Source organism: Rissa tridactyla, chromosome 6 (genome assembly GCF_028500815.1).
Source record: "Rissa tridactyla isolate bRisTri1 chromosome 6, bRisTri1.patW.cur.20221130, whole genome shotgun sequence".
Taxonomy (NCBI): Eukaryota; Metazoa; Chordata; class Aves; order Charadriiformes; family Laridae; genus Rissa; species Rissa tridactyla.
Genome location: NC_071471.1, coordinates 45807931 through 45818962, shown reverse-complemented (window position 1 = coordinate 45818962; position 11032 = coordinate 45807931). Strand labels below are relative to the sequence as shown.

The following is an 11032-nucleotide window of genomic DNA, read 5'->3' as shown; positions in this document are numbered from 1 at the left end:
GCAAGGAAGAACAGTGTAAAGATACCAGAATAAGGTGGCTGTGTGTCCAAATGACTAATTCTGACTAGTCCCAATTCTGACTAGGACATGCAGATAGGACTCCTGTTTCAGTCAATGGCAGCAATGTGACTATGTCCGAATTCAGACTACTCCATACGCTCATTTTTGTCTGACAATCTAAGCATGTCTTGAGAGGAAATTGCAGCTGAAAGTGTATCTTCATTGATTTACACCGATAGCAAGGGTTCACTTCTTTGCCAGGGAAAGAGTAAGCTTTTGAATTAAGGGAAGTTGGTTAACTGTGCTTTAATCCCAGACCCCACCTGGTCTTTTCTTGCTGCGAATGCTGTGTTTGAAGTGTAATTTTGACTAAGTAGGGCTGCTGAAAGATTTAAAATAGAAAGCTTTGAAATAGTGTCTAAAAGCAAATACCTTTTTATTAGAAAGTACAGGAGCACAGAAGGCAAACTACAGCTGAGGATTGTTCATTCCTGCCCAAATTCTGGAAACACAAGCTTATTAAAGGAAGAAAAGTGCAACTGCTTATGACAACCATGCTGTTACATTCAGCTGTCTTCGCAGTACTCAGCTGGTATCTGTATAGAGAAGAGTGATATAATTATTTTTGGATCAGGATCAATCTTTGTAGATAAACATCATTTAAAAAATTAATCTTGCTGCTTTAAAGCAGAGACTTGTCACTTTGATTCACCAAATCACAGAAGGAAGTTCCTTGAGCTCTGCAATTTTTGGACCATTTGTCAGCTGTTGCAAGCTCTGAGTAGTACTTACTATAGATGTGCTGCAAATATGCTGAGGTTGACTTAGGATTTCCATTTTGAAGTCACTGTAGCACTTTAATAGAATACTTTTCTTTTTAAAATAGATTATCGTTGCAGGGGAGTAACTTAATCGTTACCTATAAACCGCCTCTTATAGAAAATCGGAACTTTTAATGAATAACAAAGTTGGTGAGGACTTAATTAGTCATGGTGACCAGATCCATACAGCCAACTGCAAGAACTGAAAACCAGCATAAACTCCACTGCTGCCTACCTCGAGCCCACCTTCTATCGTGTAAGTGCACTGTAGTATGCATGTGTGTATGTAAACGAACAAGCGAAAAACCGAATACTGACAAAACTCACTTCATAAACATGTCTGTGAATGCTCATACCTTTCCACAAGAGGTTTATTTTCCACCAGGAGTGTCTCTCACCTTGTTAAATGCACTGTTAATACTTGGGCAGAGAATGAAGGGGGCAGAGCACTGTAAGAAGCTGTGTAGAACAGGTGGTTTCATCCAAGTAATTTCTGTTGTCATTTAATTTATTCCAAAAACATTTACTCAACATAACTCAACAAACATACTCAAATCAACTTGAGTTACGTTTATAAACATAACTCAAAACTTACACTGTTTTCTGTGAGGGGCTTACATGTCAAAATTGGATTTAAGATATTAAAATGATGATACTTCCAATAACTTTTTTTGGTGTTTTGTTGTCCTTTGTTTCATTTGTCACATGTGAAACTAAAGAATCACAGGATCTTAAAACTGAAAGAGACCTTGAGGTTGCTTAGTCCATCCTGCAGTTGTAAGGTGTGATGCTTGTCTAACATTTTCAGTCCTGGGGAAACTGCAGTCATATAATTTCAGTGTTTCACTGTCCTTGTAAAAAAGCTTTGCATTGTGTTTTGCTTGAGTCTTTCTTGCTGCATTATTTCTTGTTTTATTCATTTTTGCAATGGGGAAGAAAACACAGCTTTCATCTTTGTGGCAGCCTTACTCATTCTGGTAGGCTACTTCAATATTCTTTAAGCTAAACATCCCCAATTTAACAACCTTTTTGTGTAGCTCATCTGTCAGGCTCCTTGGCTGGGGATTTGTTTGTTTGGTGGGGTTTTTTTCCCTTTTCTCCCTCCTCCTCTCTTTAGTGGTTGTTGAAACCTGGTGTTCAAAACTGGACTCAGTGTTTCAGCTGAGGCCTGAGCTGCATTGGGTTGAATGAAGGGATTACTTCACATCTTGGGGGGAGAAAAGATGGCATATTTGGTAATAGCATATGCAACACTGTTTTAAACTTAGGTTATATCCCACTTGATACTTACCATCAAAAATGTCTATAAGTGGGGTTCCTGGAGCGATGGGGATATTTGATGTTGTCTCACTGATGATGTTGAGGAGTGACTTGACTTCTGATTCTAGATGCTCCACTGTTTTTATTACCTTCTAATGAAAACAAGGGAGAAAAATTGAGAAAGGGAGTAGTCAAAGGGTCAATTGGAAGGAATTGTAATGAATGTTTTAGCAGAAGTGCGAATCTGATGTCCCGAAATGCTAACAGCTGATTTATAGTGCGCAGTGCAGTTTAAATATTTCTTGCGTTATGCTGGCCTCTAGTGGCAGGAAGTATTAAAACTTTGTTTCACAAGAGTTAAATTCCAGAATCTCTGTATAAAGAATCATAATTTGACTTCTTGGAGGGAGCTTTGCATTAATTTGTTTTTAATTCTGTCTCATTTCTGAGCCGCTAATATATCCAAGAAAAGAACCTTCACAGAAGATCAGAGGAGCTGATGGGGTGGAAAGAGGAGGTCTGGAACTAGAGCAGGAGAGAGGTGCCATTTGAGAACCAACAGCATGCAGTTTGGCAGCTGGAAATAGTTAGCGCTGGACACGTATCTTGTGAGTGGAGTGGTTAAGACACCATGAAAAAAATTAAAACTTTGCAGCTTTCCTAGAATCCCAGTCATAGACTTAATTCATTTAACTCTTGAGTGTCTGCAGGAGTGAGCAGGAACTGCTTCTCAGTCTTGGATTCACCTGCAGAATTCACATCTAGCCGTGAGCAGATGTGAAACTTTACAGATATCAGTTCTGAGATTGTTATATCAAAGGCACAGTTGTAATCATTTTAGAAAAGGCTGATATGTAATATTCAGTGATTGGTTAATCAGTTGTTTGGAATTTGTCAAGATTATATGTTTCTGGTAATAATGGCTTTATGGGATAGTTACAAACCATGACACCTGAAAAAAAAATAGTCAGACCTTGAATAGAATAACATCAAGAAGGGACAGTGTCTAGAAACTCGTTCTTCTTTCTTTTCTTTGGCCAAAAGGATGGGGCAGAGGTCTGGAAAGGTCCAGGAACCGGTGCAATAGTTCTTACCTCTTCAATAATATCTAAGCGTTCATGGATCGTATCATGTTCGTTACACCAGCTTCCTATTCCCAAACTTCCAGGTAACACACTGACGGGGTCTGCAGCAGCTGGAAAAACAGCCACAGTTAATTAGCAGGAGCTTTTTAATAGCAGTCCTTACCTTTCTGACTTCTGAGGTGGCATTCTGCATGCTAAACAGCATTGTTTATGAAACCAAATGTAGGAGTCACAGGTAGAAATTGAACCTCTCTCCCAATAACTACAGCTGTACCCCAGTGCTGGGAGTGTCTCTTTCCCTGTACACACTGTCAAGGTTGGTTGGAACAAGGTGTTTTCTCTTGCCAGGGGGATTTTTTTGTTTTGTTTTGTTTGTGTGTGTTTTACACAATCCATTTTTTCCTACCTCTGTAGGGTAAGTTTATAGACTGTAACCCCATCTCTACAAATATAACATTTAAGCATTGGGAAGATCTGCCTTTATACATCAGTTCCTCTTAGACTTTCTTCAAAAGCAGCTGGTATGGTAAAGCTTTGAAGAGCAGCTACGTTTGTCCAGTTATGCCCATAATGGATACAAGCTGGAGACTCCACAGAAACTCCTCCGTAACAGTCTGATTTTGCAAGGGGAAGGCAAACAATAAAGTGTGTACAGCTGATGCCATTTGCTGACCAAGTCACTTGTATATGGTGCTATACACCAAGTTGCTTATCTCTGTCAGTTATCTGTATTTACCTCTCGGTACTCATGAACTCTTGCTCTTTGAACGTTTCATTCTGCTGGCTCTACTCCATAGAAGGTCAGTACCTGTGGGTGTCCATGCTTTAACAGAGTCAATTCCCTTTTCATAACTTCTGTGCAATGTTCAGTAACATTTAGATTTTAATATGTGTGCATAGAACGGTAGTGGAGTATTTTAAACGCCATTAAAGTGACAACATATCTTGCTCCATGGTGGTAAAGTTAGGTCGTGTTCTTGTTTGAGGCCTGAAGAAGCTATGATAATGAGAAACCAGCAATAAATCATTCTGTTGTTGTTTGTAACAGAGACAAAGAGGAAACTTTGAGCTTGTGTTATATTGAACAGTAAGAAACACAATAAGAGCAACTGCTTCTGTCTTCGGTGCCATTGTGCGAGAGCGATCATTTGGAACTGCTGCAATGCTTCATCGCAAGTCTGTGCCCAGATCTCTGGAGTGTAGGTATCGGGAGATGGCAAACGTGTCAGTAAGGATTGCAGCCATTGCAGTTTGATGGGATGAGAGATGTACTCTGACTTGGAATGGTGTCCTTGAAGTTGGAGGGCGGGCAGAATGAGTAGATTAAAATGTGTTGTGATGTACTAGGCGTGGCATTATTTAGAAATCGGTTTGGCAGTGCTTAAGAGAGAATTTTTGGTTGTTTATTTATAGTAAGATTTTGATTTGAGGTTGGGTTTTTTTTTTGGTGTATTGGCCAGGAGGTGGTGCTGTTAGGACAGAATCCCAAAGAATTAATCTGCCTATTTGCAGAAGACTACTGAAATTTGACAGGTACTTAAATGCTAGCTGCTTTGCAGTTGCCCTTTTTTTTCCCCCTTTGCTGCTGCTGTTGGTGTTTCGGGAGTGTTTTTACCTTGTAACTTAGTGGTCAAGTGAACCACACTACTTCTTAAAATTTTTGCTTGTTTACCTGTTTTTTTCCATCATGGCTGGAACAATATGGAGATACTGAAATTCTATGTCAGAAAGGAGGTTACAATGCAGTGGCTAGTCTTTCTCTGCAACCCTTGTATTTCCTAATAATAGGATAAAAGCAAGGTAAGCTCCTTTTATTGTCAGAGATTAATAAAATTTCCACCTTTCCAACATTCCCAGCTCTAGCTCTCAGCATCAAGCCTGATGGCCCGATTCAGCTGTATGCTGAACTGCAGCCCACTGTGTTGGAGAGAGGACCAAGGGCAAGCAGAAGGCATGGTGATGAGGTAACTGCAGATCAGTTGTTGACTGCTGAGAACATTCCCAGATCTAACTACAAAAGAACTGTGAAAAAGAGGCAGCAGAAATCATTAGGTGGACTAAGAGCAAATGGAATAATTTAAGAATCCCCCAGGAGGTTATTTTTCACTGTATTAACCTAGTTGTAGATGGCTGGATCTCAAGGTTGGATGGAAAGTTTGGGTGAAGGCCAGCACCAGTTGTATGCTGTTGTTAAAGGAGCTTTTGGCGGGCTGTAAGTTACATGCCAGGCTTGTTTAGTTTTGTCCATTCCCTAGAAATGAAAAATGCAAGAGAGTTAATGTTGGCTAACTCAAGTTAGTGTTGGCCACTCCTCTTTCTCTGATCATGCATCTTCTATCATACTGGTCCATTAAAGAAAGACCAGAGGTCTGCTGTGGGAGAAGCAGAAGTAGCTGTCTGTCCTGCCCCAATCAGACTCTGACCCAAACACTCTCTGGCCTTTCCAAACTGCCTAACAGCGTGGTGGGCAGGGGCTCCTTTCACCTTTTTCTTGATACAGGACGTTAAATCCGCAAAGTGACTTCTTGAAGCAGAAATTATATAAGGTCTTACCCAAAATGCCACTGTAATGATTCCTTGAGCTTAGCCCTTCCGTGTGAAAGAGGATTCTGTTCAGCGCAAACCTCAGCATTGTGCTGGCTGCTACTCTAGGCAGGTGTAGGTAGATGGGGAGGTTAGATGTGATGGATGACCCTGCCATTTGTTCAAAGCAGGTTGTGCTGTGATAGGTATGTATAGCCAACGTAAGGTTGTTGCATCCCACTGTGAGGTTAGCAAAACATTGCACAGCTTTGTCTGTCTAGAAAACTAGGTAAAGGGGTTGCTGTGAAATGCAGGACTCGGTAGTGCTTGCTTCCTTGGGGTGGTTGGTTCCTCTCTTCTGACACAGAGACAGACAGCATTCTGGCACGCAGGGCACATTGCTACATTATAAACTGTAATGGGCTGACCAAAGGAGGAGGAAGTGTCTCATCCTAGGACTGTAAGATGTTACCCAGAACCACAGGACTAGTGCAGTGCCTAAAAAAAATTTGACAAATAGTCCAAACCGAAGTGCCTCAGGAAGCACCTGATAGCTGTTGTTAGCGAGTGGTAAGAGTTGGTAGAAACCAAAGCGTGTCTAGTTCTTAGACCTCACAGTGTGGAGTTGGCCAAGGGCTGGCCCAGCAGAAACCCTCTCAGCCAGGGCCGGCGTGTCTGTGTCTGGTTATTGACTTCAACACCAAAGCAGAGGTGCTCTTCTACTTGTGATTGCCCCTTCACCACTACACCAGAACAGGGCACTTCAGGTGGGCAGTTGCTGCTGCTGGCTGGGCAGCCTGTGCTTTGGCCAAGTAGTTTTCTTCTGTTTTCTGAGCCTTGGCTTGAGGCTTTGGCTGCTAACACTCCTGATTGTTATTTTGTTGTCTGGCCTTAGCTTTTAACCCAACGGCCTTTATCTCTGGGATGGGCTGTTCAGAGGACACATCCGGTCCCTTGTAAATATGACAGGTATCTGGGTCACTATGGTCAGACAATTCAGCTGAAGCAATAATTTCCATCTGCTCGAAGAGAATCACATGTTGCTTATGAGCAACATGTATCTGCATTGCATTCTCTGTATTGCAGTTGGTGAAAGAAAATGACACAGTCTGCCTTTGGCACTGACCTTCTCCAGCAGCATCTCTACCTCACGTAATAATAGCAGTCACCATGTAAAGGGAGTGAAGAGTGGAAGGCTGTAAGCCATGTAAGCAAAAGACTAATGGCCTTCTAGGATACTTCCATGTACTTGCTCTTTTGTTGCTGAAGAAACATTTTAAAAATGTAAATTAGAATTTTTACTTGCCTATGTGTCAAAGCACATGCATAAATGCAGAAAACTTTGATAGTAAATTTTAAAGCTGGCAGCTTTTAGAATTAAACTGTTCTTTGTATGCTGTATAAATTACATATTTAAAATGTGTGGGTATTAGCAACTTCTGACAGCTTAATCAAGTGCATAGGAGGCATACTCAATGTCTTGAATACTGCATTTGAAACTTAGTAGATTACTTCATGCAGATATTTGTTTCCATGTTTCAATATGGCAGAGAGAACATTACCTTTCAGTTAATTTCCCATTTGCGAATTGCCACCTGATGCTTCCTGCCACTGAGATGCTTAGTTCAATTCTTGCAGTCCATTCTATTTGATATACAGCTGGTTATTTTCCATCAAGAATCAGAACTCTCTGGTCCAAGATAGGAAAACGACCTGTGCCTTCCTCTGATGAAGTCCTCTATGTTCCATTGATGGTGCCCATAAAGCTGGGTAGTTCTGACTGCCCTGTGCTGTGATACAGTCAGACACCAGCAGATGGTGCAGGAAAATGGAGAATCTCTGAGTTGGTCGCTAATAAGGTACGCTTAATAGAAGAATATGATGCTTAATGTTTGAAAGAAGTAGCATGATGGAAAGTGAAGATCTATGTGTCACGGTCAGCCTGACTGTACAAAACTTGATCTTATAGTAGGGGATAGAAAGAGCAATGAAGTAAGAATTAAAACAACATTAGCAAACAAGTTAAGAGCAAAGGCCTTAGTTTTAGAGTACCTCTGCCTTCTGTACGTTTGAGAAATTCCCCCAAGCCCCCAAGACGTTACTTCTGCAGACCCCCTGAAGAAGTCCCCTTCTGGGACCATCAGGATTATGTCTGTCCAGATGCTGTTAAATTGTTCATTTTGATCATCCAGGTAGTTCCTAGTGTTAAGCATTGGAATAAACCTGAGCAACTGTCTCTTCACTGTCATTTGCTGCTGTTACTAAGACTGACAGAACTGAAGTACACAATCACACAGATCTGGTAGGTCTTTAGACGTATCCTTTCTAAAGATGCATTGCTGTTCAAACTCAAGTTACAGGCTTGATACAGAAATTACTGGGTTGGGTTCTTTGGTCTGTGTTATGGAAACGGTCAAGCTGAGTGACCATAATGTTCCCTAGTGGTCTTAAAGTCTATAAAATTCCTTTTGCGTCATTTTATGACCGATGTGGTTTTGAAAGTTAACTGAGAGTTCATGTTGTGCTCAGTAGAGAGGGAGGGGTAAAACAAAGGAGGCCACAAACAAAATGAAAGACAAGTGAGATTGAAACAGTAACCGGATGGCAAATAAGGAAGTCTGAAATCATGTGATAGATCAAGAGGAATAAAGGAGAACATGTATAACTCTTCAAGAAAACATACTATGCTGCGTGTTCTTGTTTGCACTGCCTTAGGTTTAGCAGTATCATTTTATTCCTGGAGCATATAGCATAAGGCGGCCCGATAGCTTTTAATGAGAAAATGAAGGGGGTAGTAATGGATTTATGTTCCAATAGGAAAAAAGTCATGAACTTGAGTACCAAGTTCAAATGGTGAACCCCCTGACCAGCTTGGGAAGAATGCAACAGGCTTCTGAAGGGACTCGCTGATCCTTGCTTGAATTATTCCTTGTCTAAATATAAGGTTTGGAATCCACTTTAACTTTGAAGTGTTAGCTCAAGAAAATACAGGGTTTACAAAACTGGTTGGTGAAGTTAACTTGCAGCTGAATACAGGAAAGGTTCAACTGCTTTGAACCTGAACTGATACTATCAGTATTAGTGTTTTCAGACCTAAGACCATGTTAAGCCAAGACTGTTCGTCATATTTAATTTTGGGGGCTTGTCTTAAAGGCATCAAACTTGGTTTCCAGTTATGCCAACCCTTAATTACGTTGGCATCCTTAGATATGGAAGTACTGGATAAACTTTCTGTACTGCTACCGGTTTCATTATCACCAGTGTGATATTATATATAACTTAATTCCTATTAAATTTTATTGTTAGGACGCCAAAGATAATTGATTTGGATAGAACGTGTTGTATTGGAAATGTTTTTTAATGCGCAGATTGTCTTCAAGTTCTTAAATGCTCAGGAGCATATCTTTAACCGAACACAGAGCATCTTCTAGGTTCTAATCCATAAAACACTGCCTAATGCTTAGCTGTGATTTAGGCACCTCTGAACCTCTTTCTAGAGTTTAGAGTTTCTAGTTGCTTAAAGATAAGGGGATTCTTGCCTTTAATGATTGCAACAAAGACTGCAGGAATAGTAATAAATATGTACAATTTCTTAGCTTTTTATATACTGTCACGGCTTACTGTGCTTTACGCTGGAGGCAACTGCAGGGGTTTGCTTTTATGTGTATATATATATATACACAAATGTAAATATATATATGTACACATACCTTTATTAGGCTCTAGCTGTTATAGCAGAACACCCCTGCAAATTCCATACAAGGCAAATCTGGAACAAGCAGCCAGCGAATATCCTCTAGCGCTCGCTGCTGCAATGGAAAATGACTGCAAGGAAATCGGACTGATAAGAGGTGGGAACTACGTAATTTGCAGGTAAGTTACTCTAATTCATGCTGTATGTTATGATGGGACACTGATGCTTTGGGCTGCAAACAGAAGTTTCGCTTTATATTCACACAGAAACAAATACCTACTATGTTTGTTTTGGAAAGTAAGGCAAAGTGTTAGGAGGATTATAGCTAGTAGTTTTATAGTAGATATTTGTGGGTGGAGAGTAGAATGAACTGTTTTAGGAAGAAGAGGAGCCATGTCATAGCATATGTAAAAAGTGTAAGTTTGCACAGAACGAGTGAGTTTAAGGCTGGTTTGAGAACAGAGGTGAGATACATGAGTATTTGATGCCACCATCAATTTGAAGATGACCACTGGTATCTGGAGATAAATAGGTTTTCAGTTTTATGAGGACATGGCTTTTGGTCTGCAGTAAGCTTTGTTTCCGTTTTATCTGATGCTTTGGGCTTATGTGTCAGCGGGATGCTGTAGTATAGTGCGCAAGTTTTATAGGTTTACCCTAAGTAAGGTGCTAAAGCTTTATTTATGTTCCATTTACAGATAAAAAGGACCAAATGTTCAAGCAGAGCGTAATCATACAAATCCTCTGCCCTCGTTCAGTGTTTTGTTACTGATGCGTGAAATTACTATTTGATTTTGCGGGCAGACATGGTGCTGAGGGACATAGGGTGGTGCTGGTTTTGGCAGCGTTAGGCTGATGGTTGGACTCGACGATCTTGAAGGTCCCTTCCAACCATAATGATCCTATGATTTAGTAACAGGAGCTATGGTCATGGGGAGTGGGTGGAGGTGAGTTTGTGACTTATTAGTCATCTCTGTGATTGTGTAGCTTGCAAATGAATAAGTTATGATAGTAGAAAGAAATATGACAGTACAATAAAAGAAGATCCTTGTAGTTTTGTTCTAGTACTTAAAAAAAAGTCTAAAAGCTGGCTTGAAGATATGAACTGTCTGCCACAGGAAAATATATGTACTGCAACAGCTCAGGAAGTAGAGTGTGATACATATATATATATATAGAGAGAGATAGATAGTTACACACATACGTCAGTATGTACGTGTGTGTGTGTGTGTATATATATATATACACACATACATACATACATACTAGATCCCAACATTCATGGCCAAGACTCACAACTGCTTCAACCAGAGCAGATCAGCTGGATTTATAAATACATCTGCATCCTGCAGATGAACAGCAGGAGTCCTATATTTCTAGACCCCAGACTTCTTTGGAATTTGATATTAACCTTTGCTTTACACATGGAGGTTACAAAGTCCACAGAATTTATTAAATTCTCTTTAAGTAAATATAACAAAACATAGGGGTTTACAGAGGTATAAATCTGTAAAAAGGCTCATTTCTGTACAGAACCCCTATCTTCAGATGCCTCATGGTCTTAAGAAATATGCCTTAAGAAACATCTAGGTAAGCTTTGTGAGAAACTTTTTCTCCTTCCTGGTTGGAGCTCAGAGATGAGTGTTTGC

General features: G+C 40.3%; 1 protein-coding gene across 1 annotated transcript; it reads right to left on the bottom strand.

Annotated features, from left to right (window-relative positions):
• Positions 1-412: 412 nt before the first annotated feature.
• Positions 413-4194, bottom strand: PLAC9 (placenta associated 9). The gene is made up of 4 exons (XM_054205449.1): positions 4116-4194; positions 3176-3276; positions 2113-2233; positions 413-596 (listed from the first exon to the last, which is right to left on the bottom strand). Exons 1-4 carry the CDS (start codon positions 4192-4194, stop codon positions 586-588), a joined length of 312 nt encoding a protein of 103 aa, XP_054061424.1. The 3' UTR covers positions 413-585.
• Positions 4195-11032: the final 6838 nt, after the last annotated feature.

Bases quoted from the DNA above. Each gene is read 5' to 3' on its own strand.
- PLAC9 (XM_054205449.1), bottom strand. From the start codon at position 4,194: ATGATTTATTGCTGGTTTCTCATTATCATAGCTTCTTCAGGCCTCAAA. The intron at 3,277-4,115 runs GCAAGATATGTT...CTGTTTTTCCAG, and splicing joins CCTAACTTTACCACCATGGA to CTGCTGCAGACCCCGTCAGT. The intron at 2,234-3,175 runs GTAAGAACTATT...TGTTTTCATTAG, and splicing joins GCTTAGATATTATTGAAGAG to AAGGTAATAAAAACAGTGGA.